Genomic DNA, 24,274 nt, shown 5'->3' on the forward strand with positions numbered 1-24,274 from the left:
GTGACTGTAGGGAGGCCAATTTCCTTCCGGGGACGAATAAAGTTTTATCGTATCGTATGTATGGGCAAACCAGGGATCCAACTTAGTCCTAGCAATTTCTAGCATGAAACATTCTGCTTAGTCAAAGCAATCAAACTGCATCGCAATGTGAACTAGAAAGCAAGTCATCCTCAATCCAAAGACTTTTACCAAATACAACATGCATTTTCTATATTGTACTGCTTTTAAAAATATTAGAAAAGTGCAAAGATTGTGCTCTTTGAGATGCTTCACTTGATCTAATCACTCTAATCTTTGCCCTCAATTTATACTTTGCCAGTGAATACTTGATTTTTCATCTATCTCTAGGTTGCTGCAATACCCAAGCAAAACACAAAGTGCTGGAGATCTCAGTGTGTCAGGCAGCATATTTTGGGGGTCTGGAACTTTGCTACAATGTCTCAACCTCAGTTTCTGCAAAGTTCAAGCCAAACACAAAGTGCTGGAGGAACTCAATGGGTCTAGCAGCATCTTGAGAGGGAATGGACAGGCAATGTTTTGGGTCGGAACCCTTGCAAACTTTGTGCACAGCACCATGAATCCATTTTGCCAACAGGTAGTTCTGTTATTGCTCCAGCATCTCCCAGATTTATTACCCTACACTACAGGTGGCCTGCAATGTAATATGGTGCATTTATGAGACTTGTCGTGCATATCATGTTATTCCATTGCAATACCAAATAATTAGAGTCCCCAATGCTTTCTGCATTTCTTGTCACACTCACTGCTCCAATCTATTGCACCCTGCCAATTAATTCTTTATCCCTCATGCAGGCGGTTGGCTTCAATTTCTGCCCCTATGCCCACTGGGCCCAGCACTCTTCCTCCAATGTGATTATGAATACATGCCAAAATCAACCAGCTGTTGTGTCTGGTCTACCATTTAAATAACGGCTAACATTTCACTTCAGAGCCACGTCTCAAAACCTGCTATCACTTGATTCAGGTTTTGATTAGGGATACAGCATGGATACAGGCCCTTTGGCCCACCAGGTCCCCTCTGTCTTTCAATCACCTGTTCACTAGTTCGGTTATCCCATTTTCACATCCACTCCCGGCACAGTAGGGGCAATTTACAGAGTTCCATTAACCCACCAACCTGCACACCTTTGGGATGTTGGTGAAAACCAGAATACCCAGAGAAAACCCACGCAGTCACAAGAACGATCAAACAGACAGCTCCCATGGTCAGGATCGAACAAGGGTCTCAGGCATGGTAAAGCAGCAGCTCTACCAGCTGAGCCACTGTGCCGTCCCCATTAAAAGCTAATCTATTGGCCTCTACCTTAATCATACCACATGACTGGAGCACCCTACTGGCAATGAATTGCAAAGTTGAATCCCTTTCCAACTTCTGGCCGGAATGCTTGACTGCTTAAAACCAAGCTATATGCATCAACTCTGCAAGCTTTCAAGAATTTTGATATTTTAAAAAAAAAATCACATCTTCATCTAAAATCAAGAGAGCAGAAGCAACTCTGCCAACGCCTACTCATAAAACAAGCTCATGAACCAATTTGTCAATTTGATGAACCTTAACCAAACCAGCTTTCTCTCAAACAGATCCTTCCAGAGAAATTACACATTGCTGGTGATTTATGCACAGGGACAGCTGGGTCCCTCAAGATACTAGCAGCTTTCAGCCTCTCACCAGTTACAAAATACTCTTATGCCCTCTCCCACTCAATGCACCATGTCTACCCTATCATGCAAAAATACCCTGTGCATCTTCCTTCCTGACAGTTGTCTTTGGTATCTTTAGCAACATGGATATATTATACTTGATCCAAATCAATGGACAATAGACAATTGGTGCAGTAGGCCATTTGGCCCTTCGAGCCAGCACAGCCATTTAATGTGATCATGGCTGTTCATCCCCAATCAGTATCCCGCTCCTGCCTTCTCCCCATATCCCCATATCCCCTGACTCCGCTATTTTTAAGAGCCCTATCTAGCTCTCTCTTGAAAGCATCCAGAGAACCTGCCTCCACCGAGGCAGAGAATTCCACAGACTCACCACCCTCTGTGAGAAAAAGTGTTTCCTCGTCTCCGTTCTAAATGGCTTACTCCTTATTCTTAAACTGTAGCCTCTAGTTCTGGACTCCCCCAACATCAGGAATACGTTTCCTGCCTCTAGCGTGTCCAAGCCCTTAACAATCATATGTTTCAATGAGATACCGTCTCATCCTTCTAAACTCCAGAGTGTACAAGCCCTGCTGCTCCTTTCTCTCAGCATATGACAGTCCCGCCATCCTGGGAATTAATCTTGTAAACCTACGCTGCAGTCCATCAATAGCAAGAATGTCCTTCCACAAACGAGGGGACCAAAACTGCACACAATATTCCAGGTGTGGTCTCACTAGGGCTCTGTACAACTGCAGAAGGACCTCTTTGCTCCTATATTCAATTCCTCTTGTTACAAAGGCCAACATGCCATTCGCTTTCTTCACTGCCTGTTGTACCTGCATCCTTACTTTCATAGACTGATGTACAAGGACCCCCAGATCCCGTTGTACTTCCGCTTTTCCCTGCTTGACGCCATTTAGATAGTAATCATAGATTGTGCTGGGTTTGGAGCCCAGCATTGATCCCAGGAGCAAAAACAATCCATTTACGTGATTCCATTCACCAACACATTCACTGGAGTATGTCAAGTCCCCCAACCTGCCTCCTCCTCCCCCCCCCCCAGTGCAGAGTCCAGCCTCCATCCATTTGTCCTCACTCCAGACCCCTCACAAACCTGCCCCAACCCTTCTCACCTGCCTCCTCTTACTTCCTCCCTCCCCTTCTTGCCTTTTTCCACCATGCCACCTTTACCCTTCCAACTCTCCCTCCCCTGTGCTTCCCCTTTCTATTCTTAGAACAGAACAGCAGAAGAACAGGTCCTTCGCCAAGTTAAACTAATTTCCTCTGCCTGCACATGATCTATATACCTCCATTCCCTACATATCCCTGTGGCTATCTAAAAACATCTTGAATGCTACTATCATACCTATCTCCAACAATACCCCATGTAGCGTTTTCTAGGCATCCTATGTACAAATATGAGCCACAAATTTCCTTTAAACTTTGCCCCTCTGACCTTAAAAGCCATGCCCTCTAGTCTTTGACATTTCCTCTATGGGAAGCAGCTTCTGACTGTCCACCCTATCTGTGTCTCTCATAATTTTATATACCTCTTCAAAACCTCCAAACCTTTCCTGTCGTTGGACAACCAGTACTGCACATAATTTCCACCATGCCTCTTCCATCCCCATCATAACCTCTCTCTTCCTGGACCTCTCCACTTTCCTATGCTTCCACTGTTCCGATCCTTTCTCCCCCCCCACTCTTCACTCCCCAGTTTTCACCCTCCTTCTTATATCCCATCCACCTCTCCCCCCTCACCCATTTCACACCACTCCTCCATTCCGTAACCATCTCATTCTTCCTCCCTCCACTCTTCCCACCCCTCCTCCCTCCCACCACCCTTCACCTACTCCCCCTTTCCACTCCTTGCCCTTCCTCCCAGCATTCCGACCAACCCATTCTACCCCTCCCCCACCGTTTTGCTCCTCCTACCCTTTTGCTCCACCTCTCTGCACCTCCCTATCCCTCCCCTCCCCACCCCACCACCTCCTACTCCCACCCCTCCCTCAGTTCCCACTCCGACCCCTCCTTCAGTCCTCAGCCCCCGCACCCTCCCCTCCCGCAGCCCGGACGTGGCTGGCAGGTTGGGGAGAGGGGCCCGGCTCCTCGGGCCGCCCATCACTCACGTTATCGCCGCTCCCTGCCTCAGTCTCTGACTACAAGCTTCCGCTCCCCGCTCCTTTCCGCTTCCGTTTCTCCCCCCTCGGGGTCACCCAGGCAACGGCTCGGCACGGGGTCGCCAGGCGGATTTGCAAGGAGCGTAACGTCACTGTTGCTGTGGCAACCGCCGAGCCGCCGCCGAAGGGGAGCAGTAGTGCGCACGCGCAGAGTTGGCAGGGCGGTGGCCGGGCGAACGTCTACGAATGCGCGGCCTCGGACCGCCGGCAATATTCCGGATGTCCGCATGCGCACTGCTCGCCTTGCCGGCCCGTATCTCAGTGGCGCATGCGCGCCGAGGCCGGTCGTCAGCGGGATTTGTTGTCGGCGTCAGGCAAAGTTCTTAGAGCAGATCTTTGGCCTCAGGTGTGAGGCGTTACCGCGGTCTGTCCGCCCAACAATTCGGGCTCTGGGACGTGACGGGACTGGAAACGGTTCCCCATCCCCCGAGCAGACTCGGCCTTGCTGAACAACCCACTGCAGTCCATCAGTTGGCATAGGTGGGGAGTCTGGCTGAGAAGAGGTGGATTGGTGTGTGTGGGGCAATGGGTCGGAGTCTGGGTTGGAATGGGCGAGAGGGGCCATCAGTCTGAAAAGGGTTTCGGCCCGAAACGTTGCCTATTTCCTTCGCTCCATAGATGCAGCTGCACCCTCTGAGTTTCTCTGGCACTTTTGTCTACCTTCGATTTTCCAGCATCTGCAGTTCCTTCTTAAACACAGGGGGTGAATTGGTATGGCTGGCAATTGGGGGGGGAGATGGGTGTGAAGGGGTGAATTGGTATGGTGGGGATGTGAGTTGAAATGGTGAGATAGAATGGATGAGATAGTGGATTGGTATGGGTGGCAATGGGTAGGGGGACCAGGTTGGAATGGGTGAGGGAGGGTGAGAATGGGTAAAAAAGGGCGAGTTGGTATGGGGGGACAGGGTTGGGTTGGAATGGGTGAGGGGATGGATTGGTGTGGCTGGCAACGCTTTGGGGGTCTGGTGTGTGAAATTGGTGAGAGGGGGTGAGTGGGAATGGGTGCAAGGGATTGGATTGGTATGAGCGTCTGTTGGAATGGATGGGGGTCTGCGGGGGAATCCTGTACGGATCACGGGTCGTGACCTCGACTGCCGTGCAACCTTCCTGTAGTGAGATTACTCTGGGGATAAAGGATTGGCCTCGAGTCAAGTTCACAAGTCCATGTTATAAGAGTAAACATTGAAACATAGAAAAATAGGTGCAGGAGTAGGCCATTCAGCCCTTCGAGACAGCACAGCCATTCAATATGGATGGATTTAAGAGAGAGTTGGATAGAGCTCTAGGGGCTAGTGGAATCAAGGGATGTGGGGAGAAGGCAGGCTCGGGTTATTGATTGGGGATGATCAGCCATGATCACAATGAATGGCGGTGCTAGCTCGAAGGACCGAATGGCCTCCTCCTGCACCTTTAAAAAATAAATAAATAAATAAATAAAGTGTGATCAATGACTGATCATCTAAAATCAGTACCTCGTTCCTGCTTTTCCCCCTTATCCCTCGATTTCTTTAGCCCCAAGACCTAAATCTTACTCTCTCTTGAAAACATCCAGTGAATTGGCCTCCACTGCCTTCTATGATGCAGAATTCCACAGATCACAACTCTCTGGGTGAAGAAAAATGTCCTCATCTAAGTCCTAAATGGCCTACCCCATATTCTTAAACCGTGACCCCTGGTTCTGGACTGCCCCAACATCGGGACCATTTTTCCTGCATCTAGCCTGTCCAATCCTTTAACAATTTTATACGTTTCTATAACATTCCCTCTCGCCCTTCTAAATTCCAGTGAATACAAGCCCAGTCGACCCATTCTTTAAAATAACTGTTTTACGAACAGCAACCGCTCCCACACTCCCTGTCCCCTCCTCCCTAAATGCAACAACTAAACTGGGTTAGAGAGTGTGAGAGGAAACCGAAGATCTCGTAAAAAACCCGCACAGTCATGGGGAGAATATGCAAACTCCGTACAGACAGCACCTGTGGTCAGGATTGAACTCGGGTCTCTAGTGCTGTAAGGCAGCAACTCTACCGCTGCGCTACTGTTGGAGAATTAGGTCATTCGGCCCATCGAGTCTAATTCGCTATTTAATCATGGCTGATCTCTGCCTCCTAATCCCATTTTCCTGCCTTCTCCCCATAACCCTTGACACTCATTCTAATCAAGAATTTGTCTATTTGTGCCTTAAAAATAATCACTGACTTAGCCTCCACAGCCCTCTAATCTACAAGTACGGTGAGGTACAGGTGCAATGAAAATCTTACTTGCAGCAGCAACACAGACACAGACTCGGATAACACAAAATATAAATTATACATTGCATTTAAAATTCTGCAAGACAATTTAAAAAAAATTGTGTAAAACACAATTAGAAGAAAGGTTCAAGGTGGTGCAAGGGATGATCCATAGTGTTTCATTGATTGATATACAAAGCCCAAGGGACTAAAGGATAATTTTAGACAGGGGAAGTTGGGAAAACACTTGTCAGTTTTTATTGGTGCATCGGCAATGGAGGGAGACTGAAGAAGGGTCTGGACTTGAAACGTCACCCATTCTCTCCAGAGATGCTGCCTGTCCCGCTGAGTTACTCCAGCTTTGTGTCTATCTTAGAGTTATATATTGTACATAAATTATACAACACAGTGAAAAGAAAAAGACTGCAAAGCAAGTTATTAGTTCAAAAACACTTTGAAACAGTCACTGATTGGGTGTTCAGGTAACCAGAAAATATACTTCTTTATTCAATGCAAACTTCCCGCCTTTAGTTACTAAATTAAACGCTCTTATTCAATTCTGGAAAACACTCCCGATGTCTCTAATAGTCAGAATAAATGCTATAAAAATGATCTTCCTCCCACAAATTCTCTATTTATTTCAATCAATACCGATATACCTACCTAAAAAATGTTTTAAAAATCGTGATTCTCGGATTGCAAACTTTATTTCGGATTATAAAACACATAAAATTCACAAACAACATTTATGCAAACCCAAGGAAATGGGCGGATTGGCTCTCCCTAATTTCTTATGGGCAACGAATATTAAAAATGTAATTTATTGGCTGGATAACGCATGTCAACAGGTAGATTGGTTAATAATGGAGAGAGAGGACTGCTCGCCTTTTAATATAGGCGCGATTCATCTCTCCCAACAAAGTTGAAGAACACACTATATGATAAAAATCCGATTATTCACAGCACTTTACGAATATGGAGACAAGTAAAATCAACTTTTAAACTAAGAAATTTAGATCTTCTTTCACCAATAGCTAATAACCCTTTGTTTATGTCATCTATTATAGATAAAACGTTTACTTATTGGGAAAGACTAGGAATTAAAAAACTTGGAGATCTCTACGAGATGGGAAATCTCCTGTCATTTCAGAAATTACAGTCGGAATACAATCTGAAAGGTAATCAATATTTTAGATATCTTCAAATTCGAGAATATTTGAAAACATATACCCATGACTATCAAACTCTGCTGCGAGATATATTAGCAAAGGTATGAATAGAAACTCAGAGTCAAACAATTTAACATCATACTTGTATAATACCCTTCTAAATATAGAAATTCCATCGTCAGACGCAATTAGAAGCGACTGGGAAGAGGAGCTAGGCCTAAATATTTACAAAGACAGATGGGAAAAAAATATTTTATATATACATAACTTCGATTAATGTTAGACACATTTTAATCCAATTTAAAACACTGCACAGACTCTACTACTCAAAGACTAAACTGAATAAGAATTTTACAAATGTATCTCCTATTTGTGACAAATGTCTCCTTCAAGAAGCAACTATAACACATTCCTTTGCCTCTTGCATAAAACTACATAACTTTTGGAAAATAATTTTTGAAATTTTCTCAAAAACATTAAAAACAAAACTGGACCCCCATTGATTATTTTCGGAACATCAGAAGCCTGCCCTGAGCTATCAATATTTCAAAGAAGTTTCCTTAACTATGTATGGCCTGATAACGGCGGAAAAACAAAAACTTAAATTTTGGAAAAATACATCTGCTCCTATTAAAATGTGGATTACAAACATGTCTGAGACGCTACAACTTGAAAATATGAGACTTGTCTTAGCAGGAAAACCAGAGCAATTTTCGAAGACCTGGATTCCATTCATCGATTCATTACATGGATGGTATGGTGCAACACAAATTCGGAATTAAACCGATTTATGGGTTGGGTGATGGGTGGGGAGAGATATGAAGCAGGTATATCATCACTCTTTGTTTTTCTTTCTGTTTTTGTCATTTTATTTCTTTACGTTCTCATTTTTTTGTACTTACTCTTCGACTACACTTATTTGGTAGTCATGGGGTTCTATTCTTACACATTCTCTTTCATTTTCTCTCTTGCTTTTTCTCTTTTTTTCTATTTCCTTAGCTAAAAATTAAAATTGAAGCTGTACAATAAATGTATTATGTCATATGCCGCTGTTTATACTTTTGTACACTGCTTCAAATAAAAAATTTAAAAAAAGAAACAGTACCTGATAACTGTACTCGAGCTCACCTCATGTAAGAATGAACAATTCAATTGTTCTACAAAATTTCCACCCTGTTCTCAATTTTGCATGCTCTCAATCTGACCCTTTTTTTGGGCTTCATCTCCATCCCAGGGGATGTATCCAGGTCCACAGACTCCCATAGCTACCTACCTTGGCCACTTTCTCCGATCCTATTTCCTGTGACTACATTTTGTGTACCCGGTTTCTCCAGCTCAGTTGCATCTGCTTTGAGAAACAAACATTCCACATCTTCAAATCCAGTGTTAGAACGCATTTGTACTCCCTGGCTTTTGACCATGCCTGAGGCTTTGCTTCTGTTTGTGGTGTTTTTGACGTTTATTTATTTTACATGTCTTTTCCTACTATTTCTTTTGATTGTTATTTTTGGTGTGTGTTAACTTTTTTGTCAATGATTAGTGATGTACAGCACTTTGTTGCAGCTATGTTTGTTTTTAAAGTGCTCTATAAATAAAATTATTATTATTATTATTATTATTATCAGTGCTTTTAAGATGTCTTCCTTTTACCTAAGCTGTGGCTTCTCCATTATAAGGGTTCTGTGTATCCAAACCTTCCACCCACCAGCCTTCGAGCTTCAATTGATCATTTTCCTTGTTGTTTCCACCACACTTTCCAGTTCCTTGTGTCTCCATTAATTTAAGCTACAGAAGCCATCTAATCCACTGAATATTTCCAGGATTGACTTCCCCTCCTCTCTCCCTGCATTCAGTCATTGACACCTCAGATTAGCCAAGTCTTCACCATCCTCTTTTATCAGGCAGCATCAATAGTATTTATGCCATCTGGATTATAAATGTAAAAAATTAAGAGCAGGACTCACCTGCTTGGCTTCCTGAGGCTGCTCTGATATTCAATAAGATCACAGTTGCGACAATCCTGGTCATAGCTCAAGATTGATTGAAAGATACGGCATGGAAACAGACCAGACAGTCCATGCCAACCATCGGTCACCTGGGTGAAACGGGTTATTCCAATAAAGACACAAAGTGCTGGAGTAACTCGGTGGGTCAAGCAGCGGAGTTACTTCAACATTCTGTGACTTTATTTGTAAACCATCATCTGTTGTGATAGTTTGTTTCACAACAGATGATGCCTTGTTTCTATGTTATCCCACTTTTACATCCACTCCTTACACACTAGGGATAATTTTACAGCAGCCAATTAACTTATAAACCCACATATCTTTGGGATGTGGGAGAAAACTGGAGTACCCGGAGGAAACCCACACGTTCACAGGGAGATTGTGCAAACTCTACACAGACAGCATCAGAGGTCAGGATCAAATAGGGTCTCTGGCACTGTGTGACAGTGGCACTACATGCTGCACCACTGTGGCTGAGATTCAAATAGTTTTCCCAGGTAACTCCCTTGTAAAATACCCCTTGTCCTTTTTTATTCCCTCACCAAACAACCTTATTTACGCAGGGATATAGAAACATATTGATTAATTCAACTAACCTGCAATGAAGCTAGTATCTAACTATAAAAAACCCAGGCATTTCATCATGTCTGGGAAAAGTGTATTGAAGATTTACAAGGATGTTTCCAGGGCTCAAGTGCCTGAGCTACAGGGAGAGGTTGGGTAGGCTAGGACTGTATTCCATGCAGTACAGGAGGCTGAGGATTGCCTAAAATCATGAGGGGCATAGATAGGATGAAAGTACGTAATATTTTTCTCAAGTTGCGGAATTAAGAACTAGAGGACATTGGTTTAAGGTGAGAGGGGAAACCTGTTCACACAGAGGGTAATAGGCAAATGGAACCAGCTGTCAGGGGAAGTAGTTGAGACAGGTCCAATAATGACATTTGGATAGGTGCACGGAAAAGAAAGGTTTAGCGGGATATAGGCCAAACATGGGCAGACAGAACTAGCATACATGGGACATCTTGGTCGGCATGAGTGAGTTGGACCAAAGGGCCATTTTCTGGGCTGTATGATTTTAAGTCCTTGAGATAGTAAGTTGCAAGGAAGACTCAAACTATCTGTAAGGGATAAAAACATGTTAGACAAAACAATGGCAGATGTAGTACAATGTGAAAACTATTATCAGCAGGTAGGAAAAAAAAGAAAAGCAGAATATTATTTGTTTTAGTTACCTCAGACACGTAATTAGCAAGGCAAAGGAGATTTTGGACTTCATTCCATGGATGTTGAAAATAGCTTTAACCGCAGTTAAACCAAACATTACCAGCCGTCTTGGGTGTAGTTTTGATTGGTGAACTTAAGAAAGGATATAATCGTCTGAGAACAAAAGCAGAGAAGGTTCACTGGGTTGATCAGGTAGCTAATAAGGAGAGATTGGATCTGTACATGTTGGTGTTTAAAATGAAAAATATTTTTTTTTAAACTTGCTATGAAACTACCAGACAACTGTAAAAATCCATCTAGTTTACAATGCCTGGAAAGAGTATAGATATTTACAAGGATCTCACCAGAACTCAAGAGCCTGAGTTACAGGGAGAGGTTGAGCAGGCTCGGACTTTATTCCTTGGAGCACAGAAAGCTGAGAGGTGATCTTATAGAGGTGTATAAAGTATGTAATCTTTTTTTCCAGGGTAGGAAATTCAACGGCCAGAAGGCAGAAGTTGAAGGCCAGAGGGGATAGATTTAATAGGATCCTGACCTTGTGTGTTGACTCTGTGGAATTTGCAAGTTCTTCCTGTGACCATGTGGGGTTCCTCTAGGTGCTCCAGTTTCTTCCCACATCCTAAAGACATGCGAGTTTGTAGATATGATTGGCCCTCTGTAAATTGCCCCTAGTATTCAGGGAGTGAATGAGAAAATGGAATAAGAGAACTAATGTGAACGAGTGATCGATGGTCGACATGGACTCGGTGGGCCAAATAGACTGTGTCTATGCTGTATCTCTAAAAGAAACATAGGGAAATATTAGGACTGGTGACTAAAAGCCTGATCAAAGGAGTAGGTTTTAAGAAATTCCAGGGATCAGAGTTCCCGTCTGCTGCAAGTATGGTCCCCAACGGTGGCGCAGGGTGCAGCGGTGGGTTTGCTGCTTTACAGCACCAGTGCCCTGGGTTTGATCATGACTACGGATGCTGTCTGTACGGAGTTAGTACATTCTCCTTGTGACCGCGTGGGTTCTCTCTGGGTGCTCGGTGCGTATTTATAGGTTAATTGGGCTCTGTAAATTATCCCTAGTGTGTAGGATAGAACTAGTGAATGGGTGGTCACTAGTTGGCATGAACTTGGTGAGCTGAAGGGCCTTCCTCGCTGTATCTCTAAACTAAATTAAACAGTGAGACAACCGGCCAGTGTTGGAGAATAGTGATCCTAAAGGGTTAAAAGTTGATCTAAATATGTCGTATTGTTTTCTGTATGAGGGGAAGTATATGAGATCCTGTTTCCTGCTGTCTTGTTTGAATCTATTAGTAACCCAGATATAATCTCATGTAGTATGAAAACGGAAGATGATTACACTCAGTTTTGGATGCAGTTTCACAAAGATGTTGCAAATTAATTCAGCTGCTGAGAGCCTAATCATGTGTGAAATTTCAAAGGCTGTCCAGCCCTTGGGAGTGTTTAGCAGTCATGCCTGCACAAGTCAGAAATGAAGAGAATGTGGGCTTGTCATTCACACGTGTTACATACATAGATACATAGAGATTAGGTGCAGAAATAGGCCATTCGGCCCTTTGAGCCAACACTGCCATTCAATGTGATCATGGCTGATCATCCACAATCAGTATCCCCTCCTCCCCATATCATTTGATTCCACCACACCAAAGAGCTCTATCTAACTCTCTTTTGAATGCATCCAGTGAATCGGATTCCACTGTCTTCTGAGGCCGAGAATTCCACAAATTCACAATTCTGGACTCCACCAACATCGGGATCATGTTTCCTGCATCTAGTGTTTCCAGTCCCTTAATAATTTTATATGTTTCTATAAGATCCCCTCTCATCCTTCTAAATTCCAGTGAATACTAGCCCAGTCACTCCATTCTTTCATCATATGACAGTCCCACCATCCCGGGAATTAACCTTATGAACCTACGCTGCACTCCCTCAATAGCAAGAGTGTCCTTCCTTAAATTAGGAGCTAAAACTGCACACAATACTCCAGGTGTGGTCTCACTAAGGCCCTGTACAACTGCAGAAGGGCCTCTTTTCTCCTATACTCAACTCATCTTGTTATGAAGGCCAACATGCCATTAGCTTTCTTCACTGCCTGGTGTACCTGCATGCTTACCTTCAGTGACTGATGTACAAGCACACCAGGTCTCATTGCACTTCCCCTTTTCCAAACCTGACACCATTCAGATAATAATCTGCCTTCCTGTTCTTGCCACCAAAGTGGATAACCTCACATTTATCTATATTATACTGTTTCTGCCATGCATCTGCCCACTCACCCAACCTGTCTAAGTCACTCTGCATCCTCATAGCATCCTCTTCACAGTTCACACTGCCACCCAGATTTGTGTCATCTGCAAATTTGCTAATGTTACTTTTAACTCCTTCATCTAAATCATTAATGTATATTGTAAATAGTTGTGGTCCTAGCACTGAGCCATGCGGCACCCCACTAGTCACTACGGCCATTCTGAAAGGGACCCGTTAATCCCTACTTTTTTTCTGTTTGCCAACCAAATTTCTATCCATGTCAATACCGTACCATCAATACCATGTGCTCTAATTTTGCCCACTAATCTCCTGTGTGGGACCTTATCAAAGACTCTCTGAAACTCCAGGTACACTACATCCACTGGCTCTCTCTTGTCCATTGCTTGTTACATCCTCAAAAAGTTATCTTCACAATGACTCTACATTTTCTGATTCTATGTCACCCCTCGCAACAGAGCCACCCCATCCCCTCTGCCCACCTGCCTCTCTTTTCGATAGAACATATAACCCTGAATATTCAGATCCCAGCTCCAAACCTCGTAGCCATGTCTCTGTAATTCCCACAACATCATACCTACCAATCTCTAACTGAGCCCCAAGCTCATCCCACTTTATTTCTTATATTTCGCGCATTCATATATAAAAGTTTTCATTCGGTATTCATCTCCCCTCTCACACCGGTTCCTACTTCATCTGACCTCACTCTTTTATCCCTTCTTGAACTTTCCATCCCATTAATTCGGTGTCTTTCATAACTTTTCCTATACTCCCTTCCCCTTTAACTCCATCATACTCCCAATTACTAGAGGGCATAGCTTTTAGGTGAGAGGGGTAAAGTTTTTTTACAGAGAGAGTGGTGGGTGTCTGGATTCCCTGCCAGGTTGGTGGTGGAGGCAGATATGATAGTGGCATTTGAGAGTTTTGGATAGGCACCTGGATATACAAGGAATGGAAGGGTATGGGTCATGAGCAGGCAGATAAGAGTAGGCCTTGGCATCATGTTTGGCACAGACATTTTGGGCCGAAGGGCTTTTCTGGTGCGGTACTGTTCTATGTTTAACAGTCTTGGTTTAATCTGATACCCAGCCTCGACTGTGTGGAGTTTGCATGTTCGCATAGAGTTCCTCCTGGTGCTGTTTTCCTTCCAAAAAAAGCAACTAGACACAAAACTACATGAAAGTTAACATAAACATCCACTACAGCAGATTCCAACATTCCTCACTGTGATGGAAGGCAATAAAGTCTAATCTTCTTCCTCTTTATTATTCTCCCGCAGTGGGGGGGATTGAAGCTCCCGCAGCCGGCGATCGAAGCCCCCGCGTCGGGGCAATCGAAGCTCCTGCATCAGGACGGTCGAAGCTCCTGCGGCTTGGAGCTCCTGAAAACGGTCTCTAACCAGGGACAGCGAGCTCCACGATCTTAAAAGCTCGTAGGCTCCAGCAGTTGGAGCTCCGAGGTCGATCCCTGACAGGGATTGCCAGCTCCAAGATGTTAAGTCCGCAGGCTCCCGCAGTTGGAGCTCCCGAAGTCGGCCTCCAGCAAAGGCCGCCAGCTCCTCAATGTTAGGCTGCAGTGCGGACGGAGATACGATACGGAAAAATATTGCATCTCCGTCGAGGTAATTGAAAAAAAAGTTTCCCCCAACCCCCCCTCCCCCCCCCCCCCACCCCCACCCCACATAATGCAAACTTAAAGAACACTAAAATACATTTAACACATACTGAAAAACAACAAATAAGGAAGGGACGAGACAGACTGTTGGCGAGGCGGCCATTGCAGGAGCCACCCAGTGGATGCTTGCTTGGGAATGGTTAGAGGGTTATGGGCCAGTGCAGGAAAATGGGGCATCTTGGTCGTCATGGACAAGTTGGGGAAAGGGAGCATGTCTATGCTGTATGACTATGACTCACTATGACTCAAATGTGTTTCATGATTCTATAACTTAATTTTCACTGCCTAAAGTGCTGAGTATTTCAATAATGCGGCACTCCTTCACAATGCAGATTTTGAAGTGGCTGGAGTGGGAATTGAACCCCTGCCAATCTAGTTTGGAGGTAAGGGTTACTGCCACCAATTTCTGGATCAAGAGAGTAGGTTCATTGTTCCGTTTCGGTACACATGACAATAAAATGCTCTTGACTCTTGAACACAATCTGAGAATTCATGATGTGCGGGGAAAAGGTTGTTATTTCACATAATAATGAAATATTCATCAGAACAAAATAATTATTCCGACCCAGCGCAACAAGATTTGGACAATAAACACCAGACTTTCCGGTCACATTTATGTCCCCAAAATGTCTTGAAGATACCATACGGCGCTTTATAAAAAAAACAAAGATGCAACTGATAGGTGATTTGAACTGCTTTAATTTTTACTCAGATGAAGGCAAATGTAAACATGAATGTTCCCTTTTGGACCTTCAGGGAAACACTAACCTGTCAGCTTGGAACCAGCCTGAGAGTGAAGAAATCAACACACAGCTCTCACATGTACAGAAACAAAATGCAATTTACAAGTTAATAAGTACTGCTAAACCTTAAGCAAGTGATCAGTACTTTTCTCTTCGTATACCTGAGGTTTAATCCAAAATAAATCGGAAAGATGAAACAAATTCTTCAGTGGGGTTATTGCGGTAGCATCATATTCTCAGGAAAGTTAGTTGAACAAAATAAGCTCAGAATCACTGGATCAGTTCTGGTTGGTATCTTCTATTAGGGGAAGATGGTCAGGACCATCTATATTCTATACTGTCAGTACTGGGTATGGTTTGTTTAGTTTAGTTCAAAGATACAGCATGGAAAGTGGCCCTTCGGCCCACCAAGTCCACACCAACCATCGATCACTTGTTCACACTAGTTCTATGTTATCCCACTTTCTCATCCACTTATTGCACACCAGGGGCAATATGCAGAGACCTGCCGATTAACTTACAAACCTGCACGACTTTTGAATGTGGGAGGAAACCGGAGGAATCTCACGAGGTCACAGGGAGAACGTGCAAACTCCACACAAACAGCATCTGAGGTCAGGATCGAACCCGGGTCTCTGGCGCTGTGAGGCAGTGAGGCAGTGACTCTACCAGCTGCACCACTGTGCAGCCACAATGTATGGCTAGATGGCGTGCAACAACTTAAAACATCGTCTTACATTTGGCACAACCTTTTTTTTGCTTCACTGACGGGGTCAACAGGAAGGGTCCTTCCAGTTTCTTCCACTGAGATCATTTCAGCACTCTGTCTTAATTCCAAGCTTCTGTCTTTGGTCCACTTCCCTTTCATTAACAAAAATCTATCAACTTTAGATTTTAAAGTTACTGGAGACACAAGGAACTGCAGATACTGGACTTGAGCAAAACACAAAGTGCTGGAGGAACTCAGTGGGTCAGACTACATGTGTGGAGGGAAATGGAATGACGATGTTTTGGGTTGGGATTCTTCTTGGGACTTGATGTGCTTTAAGGAGCAGATTTTGGATCTGGTCCTTAAATCACATCAAGTCTGGAGCAGAATCCCTTACAGATACTGCCCAACATGCTAAGAGTCTCTGTGACCCAATGTTGTTTGATTACGTGCATCTGCTTACGTGAATAAACTAATTCATTCATTCATCTGGTATCTTTTTGTTTTGTTTGAAGATCCTAGCATCTGTTTTGCACAGAAATAGATGACAAATTAGTCTGTAATTTATTCTAAGGTAGAATCAGCAAAATACTTCATTTCTTAATTAAGGCCACTGATAAACTTTGAAAAACAACTACTTGCAGACAGAGTATGATCAGTTTGCCAAATCTCCAGGATTGTAGTGGAATCTTCAGAGTTTACATTTAATCTTCAGGTCCCTGCCGAAGCGGAAATCATCAGAGAGTAATCAGTGGGGCATTAAAAATTCTTAAAAAAATTATTTGACTTTGCTAAAACACGACTTCTTGACTGAGAGCCAGGAATTATCCAACTGTGCAACGAGTTTGCTTCATTTCAGTAGAAACAAGGAACTACATATGCTGGTTTATACCAAAGACAGACACAAAGTGCAAGAATAGCTCAGCAGGTCAGACAGCATCTCTGGAGTAAAAGGATGGGTGATGTTTCGGGTCCAGATCCTTCTCCAGAATGAAAGTAGGGGGGGTGGGCTGAAGAGCTGGAAGTGAAGACAGACCAGGACCAATCAAGGCCAGCCACAAATGACCTCAGGCAGGGCCTTGCCCTGGTAGGCCCATCGTTGGTATAATCTCAAGAGGGAAACAATGTGGTGAACTGGAAAACAACTAGGGTGGAGGAAGGGGTCAAAGGGGAGAGGGGAGGGGACTTCATTTCAGATTGGCCGTAGCGTGACAGGCATCCAAAAACTAGGATAGTTTTAACAAAGAGTCCCTGACTTGAAATGTTAACTGTTTCTCATTCCGCAGATGTTGCCTGACCTGTCAATTCCAGCATTTTCTGTTTTTGTTTCCAATTTCCAGCAGTTGATTGATTCCCAGGGAGTGGGCTTGAGGCAGTGGCAGGTATGAAGTCAAGCGAAGATACGTCCAAGAACTCATCCAACCAGAGTTGGAAAAACCTACATGTTACTGCAACCAGATTTTATTTCTGTTTGACAATGATGCAAGGATAATGCCAGTCTCAGGGACTGTGCTCAGGATAAAGGTGAGTCAGTGTCGACTATGCCCGACAATATGACCAACAGGAACTGGGATTGGTGATTCCCACAGATCAAAGGGCTGATGGTGTATGGCACTTACACGTTGTGAATTGAACTGACAGGAAGAGGCTGCATTTTGCAATTTGATTCCCTTTATAACCTCCTGCATTGGTGTGAGAGAACACTGGAGGATTTGATGAGAAGTTTTGTTGTCATTACTGCAACGATTAAAGTTTTTATTCAGACACAACAAATATTGGGTAACTACCAATGACAGAGAGAGGTTGAGAATGCACCTTAAATTTGCCAGAGAATTCTAGCCCCCCATGTTCTGGGACATCTCGATGCGGTAAAGATGTTTGAAGGAGTATCTTTGATCATATTAATACCACAGTTAATTCTTAAACATATACAAGCCCACATCTGTAATGTCCCTATCCTTAATACAGACTGCAGATAAAATCCTAACACAAAGCGGAATATTTCACATATGGAAAAGCATAATGGACTACACTTCAAATTTGGATATTAAGGACAAGGCTAATTAAAGCGAGCATTATGGAAAGAGTAAGCTACAAGAAGCAGTCAGCATTGCTCTCATAGTGTTGCCTGATATTTTGGCCTATGGCTGTATATGGCTTATTGGTAAATGTTGACATTTCTAAGAGGATTGATGATTTTAGGGAACAGATTTCCTGGACAAATGGGCAATAGCAAGGGATGTGATAGGGATACATCATGTTTCTAGACAAAGGGTTCCCAACCTGGGGTAAATTTACTCCAAGGGGGTAAATTACGCCTAACCAGGGGGTAAATTTGTTGATTCTGGATTTGTACATAGTTTTTCTCATTGACTGACTGTGTTTGGTTCTGGTATACCGGTAACTGTTCATCATTAGTTGTTCATAAATTGTGAAATAACATTGTTATGTGCTATTAAATTTGCCAGGGGTATACGGGACAAAAAAGGTTGGGAACCCCTGCTCTAGTTTCCGCGGCTGTGTTCTGACATTGATAGCATGGGTTGGACAGGAGAAAGGAAGACGGAGAAAGGAAGACAGGATCAGTGGAAGCCATTCAATGGATCAAGATTGTTCTGCAACCGGATGGCTAATATGTGAGGTTTATATCAACCTTCCGTTTCCGATGTTCTTTAACACCTCTATTTTATTTATCTCTAATTTAAAATTAACAATTAACTTGGCATCAATTGCTGTTTGTGGAAGAGTGTTCCAAATTTCTTCCATTCTCTTTGCATGGAAGAATCTCTTCACTATTGAAATATCTGGCCTTATTTCTGCCCCCTTGTCTTGAAGAAATCAATTTGCGCGATCTCTGTAATGCCTTGAAAACTGTGATGCCATTTTTTCATCAATTGGCTGAGATCCACTGGTGGGCTTGCCAAACCTCAGACTAGGGATGTAGAAATGGATAATTGTATACAAAAGAGGCAAGAACTCAAGAGAGTCATGTATGTGCCAGGCAACCAACTCAAGTTCTTAATACTATAGTGTAAACATGAACCCATCAGACTTTGGTCCTCACGTTTCCTTATGTCAGGTATAAACTAAATCTCTGTACTATTAAATTAAAATTAAAAAAAATATTGGACTATAAAAAGCTATATCCACAACAGAAGTGGACATAAGAAAAGATGCAGCAGCATTTTCTTTTAGCTGGTCAGCAGAATTCCCCTTATCTTGGCACATTTATGTATTTATTATACTATAAGATGCAAATCTGTTGCTGCATGCAATATCTTCATTGGAAGGTTGGCGGATGCTCTGTTTTGATACAGACTGGGGGTTCCGTTTGCCTGAGCATTTCCATTGACTGACCACTCGGGGTTGGTGCGGGCAGGAATGGCACAGAGCGACAGCACTTGTCCCATGGGCAACGCTTCAGAACTGCCCTGCAGTGCTGGGGTCACATTGCAAGAGGCGGACGATGGATGGATCCTTCTTTGCTCCGTTGATGAACTCTTCCAGAGATAGTCTTCCTGGTGAGATCAACAGTTGCCAGGTAAGAATTTCCAGGATATTTTTCCTTCTCCCCCCCGCCTCTGCTCTTCCCTGTGCACCACCTGGACTTGCATCCATTTCTCCCCTTCCCCCAGTCACCTTCCACCAACCTCTGGTTTCACAATCTTTCCCTCTCTGCTTGAATCTATGTCACACGGCTTGGAAATAAGCCCTTGGGCCCAACTTTCCCACACTGACCAACATGTCCCACCTACACTAGTCCCACCTGCCTGTGTTTGGTCCATATCCCTCTAAACCTGTCCTAGCCACGTACTTGTCTAATTGTTTCTTACATTTTGTCATAGTCCCTGCCTCAACTACCTCCTCTGGCAGCTCGTTCCATATACCCACCACCCTATGTGTGAAAAGGTTACCCCATAAAATTCCAATTAAATCTTTCCCCCTTCACCTTAAACCTATGACCTCTGGTTCTCTGAATTCCCTACTCTGGGCAAGAGAGTCGGGGCATCTTGGTCCACATGGACAAAGGGCTTGTTTCCATGCTGCATGACAATAAGCCCCTCGTGATCTTGTATACCTCACTAAGGTTACCTGTCAGCCTCCTACACTCCATAGAAATAAAAATCCCAGCCTATCCAAGCCTCCATCTATAATTGTAGCCCGCAAGTCCAGGCAATATCCCGGTGAATCTCTTCTGCACCCTTTCCAACTTAATGACTAATTGGAGGTCTGTCTTCAAGAGCTGGCACCCAGACTCTGAATCGACTGCCCTCTTTCTGTAGCAGTCTCTTCCGATTCCAACCAAGGCACTTTTATTGCCACTTACCATCTGCATTGGTGTCCATCTGTCGGAAGATTTTTTCTGTTCTTTTCTCGGGCGTAGCTTCATCTTCAGACAATTTCATCACTGATGACACCATCTTGTAGATCGCCTGTGTATGGGGAAGGCAGACTCTTAGGAAAGAACTGGAGTTGCTGGTTTAAATCGAAGGTAGAGACTAAATGCTGAAGTAACTCAGCGGGACAGGCAGCATCCCTGGGGAGAAGGAATGGGTGACGTTTTGAGTCTGAAGAAGGGTCTCGACCCGAAACGTCACCCATTCCTTCTCCAGAGATTCTGCCTGTCCCGCCGAGTTACTCCAGCATTTAGTATCTACCCTCTCATTACTGATGATCACAGCGTGCTACAGAAACAGGTCTGATCGATGAGACGGTATACTACCCAGTTCCCACTCAATCTACCCGCAGGAATTTTGGTATGATCCCTGGTGGAGCGGCACAGTGGCGCAGCATTAGAGTTGCTGCCTTACAGCCATAGAGACCTGGGTTTGATCCTGACTATGGGCGCTGTCTGTACAGAGTATGTACATTCTCCCTTTGACCACGTGGGTTTTCTCTGAGTGCTCTGGTTTCCTCCCACAGTCCAAAGATGTGCAGGTTTTTAGGTTAATTGGCTTCCGTAAAATAATGTGTGTATGATAGTGCTAGTGTACAGGTGGTTGCTGGTCGGCATGGATTCGGTCGGCCGAAGGGCCTGTTTCCATGCTCTTTTAAACTAAACTAAACTAAACTAAACTAAACTAACCCAACTCTTGTCAACAACAGCTTAAAAACTGTAATAACAAGGAACTACAAATACTGGTTTACATAAAAAAGGCACAAAATGCTGGATTGTTTTCTCTGCAATGCTGGAGGTTGCAGGGGGACCTGATGGAAGTGTATAGAATTATGAAAGGCACGGATAGGGTAAACAGTCAGAATCTTTTTCCCAGCATTGAAAAATCAAATGCTAGAGGGCATAGCTTTGAGGTGAGAGTGGTTAAAGTTAAAGGAGATGTGCACGGGAACACAGTGGTGCCTGGAATGTACTGCCAGGGTAGTGATGGAGGCAGATACGATAGTGGCATTTAAGAGACTTTTGGATAGGCACATAGATATGCAGGGAACGGAATGGCCTGTTCTTCTGCTGTATTGTTATATCTGCTGTGATGTTTCAGGTCGGGGCAATTGTCTGGGACAGAAGCCAAGTTCCGACAACACCTTGTTGTTTTGTTCAAATTCAGATTCCAACATCTGCAGTTCCTTGTGCCTCCATCGTGGTGAATGCACAGTCTTTTACCCAGTGTAGGGGAATCAGGAACCAGGGGACATAGGTTTAAGGTGAGAGGAGAAAGATTTATTAGCAACTTGAGGTCAAACCTTTTCACTGAGATGGTGGTGGGTATATGGAACGAGCTGCCAGAGGAGGTACTATAATAGCATTTCATGGAGTCATACAGTGTGGAAACAGGCCCCTCGGCCCAACTTGCCCACACGGACCAACATGCCCCATCTACAGTGGTCCCACCTGCCTGCGCTTGACCCATATTCCTCTAAAACTTTCCTATCATGTACCTGCCCAAATGTTTCTGAAACGTTGTGATAGTACCTGCCTCAACTACCTCCTCCGACAGCTCGTTTCATACGCCTACCATAATTGTTTTTTAAAAATTGCCCTTCATGTTCCTATTAAATATTTGCTTAAATCTTAAAACTCTTGACAAGTTCATGGATAGGAAAGGTTTAGAGGGATATGGGCCAAACACAGATCTATGGGAACTAGTCTAGATGGGGCACCTTGCTTGGGTTGGGCTGGAGGGACTGGTGCCATGTTGATGATTCCATGGCTAATTAGATTTTCCAAAAGAGATTTTGGTGGGGAGAACTTGCAGATACACAAAATTGTGTACAGAAAATACACCACTTACAGCCTCATGATTTGGCAATGTTAGTTATTGAGATAATTAACTTCAAAAGCATCAACGCATCTTTGCGTATAGAATAAATGAATTGCAGTTGCCTGTTTACACAAAAAGACACAAAGTGGTGGAGTAACTCAGTGTGCCAGGCATCTTTAAGCACAGTAAAAGATTCAGCCCATTGTGCTTGCTCATCAGTTTGTTCCTATTCCCCTCCTTTTTCCTCAAAGCCCTGCCAATTTAATGTCGGACTTTTCTGGACATCTTAACCCTGTTCCTTCAGCCGATGCATCCCCCAGTGACAATATCTTTAGCTAAAGGTTTATTATTGTCACGTGTACCACGGTACAGTGAAAAGAGACAGATCAGATGTAATAAACATAAGTACAGTCAAGTAACACTTAAGTCACCTTCCCCTGATGACAGAAACAAAGTTGTGGAGTATTCAGCAGATCAGGCAGCATCTTTAGAGAAAAATGATTCTCTCTGGTTATTTATTGGTGCCCTTAACCATATGCCGTCTGGTTACTGGCCCTCCTGCAGTGTGCAGCATTCCTACAGGAAAATAGCTAACCCTGGCGTGACCCCACCACCTCCACCAAAATGTATTACGTAACCACATTAGCCCCACTGCCTTATTCCTCCAAATATCCCCCCTTCATTCCTCCCCCCCAACCTCTTCTCCTGTGTCCCATCTGGATCCACGCTTATTTCTCCCCTGCCCCCTCCGTCTTTTCTTCCAGCTTCACAATTTGCAACCCTTCAATGCTTTTGTCTCACCTTCTGCCTTTTCATCTCAGGCCTTCTGCCAGGCTTTGTTATGCCCCTCTTCTTTTCCAGTTTGTTCCTCCTCCCCTCCCCTCTACAATCAATCTGAAGAAGGAACCCAACCTAAAACATTACCTATCCATGTTTTCTAGAGATGCTGTCTGACATGCTGAGGTATTCCTATACTTTGTATCTTACTTTAAATTATGGGAAAACTGGGAACTATTCCAAAAAGAAAGTGCAGGGAAAAATAAATCTGCCAATGCAAATATTTTGGAAATTTGTCGTGACGTTGTCTACCTGGACAATCTCCAACATCTCTGACTTGCTGATGTAGCCATTCCCATCGACGTCATACATATTAAAAGCCCACTTCAGCTTTTGCTCCAAGCCTCCTCGGGAGGTGACACTCAGAGCGATGATGAACTCGCGGAAGTCTATCGTGCCATCTCCGTTTGCATCGAAAGTACGGAATACATGCTCTGCAAACCTGGAGGCGTCACCGTAAGGGAAGAAGTTGCCATAGAGTTTCTTGAACTCGTCTATCGTCAGGTAACCACTGGGGCAATCCTTCACAAAGCCCTTGTACCATTCCTGAATCTCGTTCTCCGTGAATTCCGTGTTCTCCCGTAAATCCTGCAGTACCTCAGGACGCAGTTTGCTGTTCTGTTTCCCCATCCTTGCTGCCCTGCAGACAACAGAAATGGAGAAGGAAAGAATTAGAGTTGTACTCAGCGTACATTGTGGGCTGAGGGGACCGTTCCTGTGTGGCACTGTTCCTAGTTCTGTGAGAAACAGTGCATTGACCTTCATGCAAAATGGTTTGAGACCAAGAATAGAGACAGCTTACTCCAATGCTGCACATTCTGGTGAGACCATACCTGACATGTTGTCGAAGATAGACACAAAAAGCTGGAGTAACTCAGCGGGACAGGTCACATCTCTGGAGAGAAGGATTGGGTGACGTTTCGGATCGAGACCCTTTGTTCTGAAGAAGGGTCTCGACGTGAAATGTCACTCATTCCTTCTCTCCAGAGATGCTGCCAGTCCCGCTGAGTTACTCCAGCTTTTTGTGTCTATCTTTGGTTTAAACCAGCATTTGCAGTTCCTTTTCTGGCATATTGCCCACCGTGTATGGTCTCTGTATAAGGAAAGATGAATTTATGATAAAGGGAATACAGCAAAAGAGATACAAGGAACTGCAAATGCTGGTTTACACAAAAAGACCGAAAGAGCTAGACTCAGCAGGTCAGGAGCACTGGAGAATAGGGATAGGTGACATTTTGGTTCAGAACCCTTCTTCACAATGATTGCAGTAGGGGATGAGAAAGCTGGAAGAGAGGTGGGGGCAGAACATATCCAGGCAAATGGACAGTGGCCTTACGGAGC

The 24,274-nt window shown here is 44.0% G+C and overlaps 2 protein-coding genes and 1 long non-coding RNA gene across 7 annotated transcripts in view; 1 reads left to right on the forward strand and 2 right to left on the reverse strand.

The window, feature by feature from the left end:
- Nucleotides 1–3,925, reverse strand: part of LOC129707355 (14-3-3 protein beta/alpha-like) — a 29,249-nt gene extending 25,324 nt beyond the window's left edge. The window contains exon 1 of the mRNA XM_055652333.1: nt 3,795–3,925. The gene's annotated coding sequence lies outside the window, so the exon portion shown is untranslated. The remainder of the gene's footprint in view (nt 1–3,794) is intronic.
- A 134-nt stretch (nt 3,926–4,059) lies between these two features.
- LOC129707356 (uncharacterized) lies at nt 4,060–8,581 on the forward strand. 2 transcript variants are annotated; one of them, XR_008725171.1, is made up of 3 exons: nt 4,060–4,325; nt 7,144–7,254; nt 7,939–8,581. It is a non-coding gene; the product is annotated as an uncharacterized LOC129707356 (long non-coding RNA). The 2 variants fall into 2 exon arrangements; XR_008725170.1 differs by having other exon boundaries at nt 7,942–8,581.
- Nucleotides 8,582–15,105: 6,524 nt separating this feature from the next.
- The window catches only part of LOC129707357 (neurocalcin-delta-like), a 29,040-nt gene continuing 19,871 nt past the window's right edge, over nt 15,106–24,274 (reverse strand). For all 4 annotated transcript variants that reach the window (XM_055652335.1, XM_055652334.1, XM_055652337.1 and 1 more), the window contains 3 exons: nt 23,186–23,573; nt 20,206–20,311; nt 15,106–19,396 (listed from right to left, as the gene is read on the reverse strand). In XM_055652335.1, the coding sequence (XP_055508310.1) occupies nt 19,299–19,396; nt 20,206–20,311; nt 23,186–23,563 (582 nt within the window). In that variant the 5' untranslated portion in view covers nt 23,564–23,573 and the 3' untranslated portion in view covers nt 15,106–19,298. The remainder of the gene's footprint in view (nt 19,397–20,205; nt 20,312–23,185; nt 23,574–24,274) is intronic.

This window comes from Leucoraja erinacea, chromosome 21 (assembly GCF_028641065.1).
Source record: "Leucoraja erinacea ecotype New England chromosome 21, Leri_hhj_1, whole genome shotgun sequence".
In the NCBI taxonomy this organism is placed as follows: domain Eukaryota; kingdom Metazoa; phylum Chordata; class Chondrichthyes; order Rajiformes; family Rajidae; genus Leucoraja; species Leucoraja erinaceus.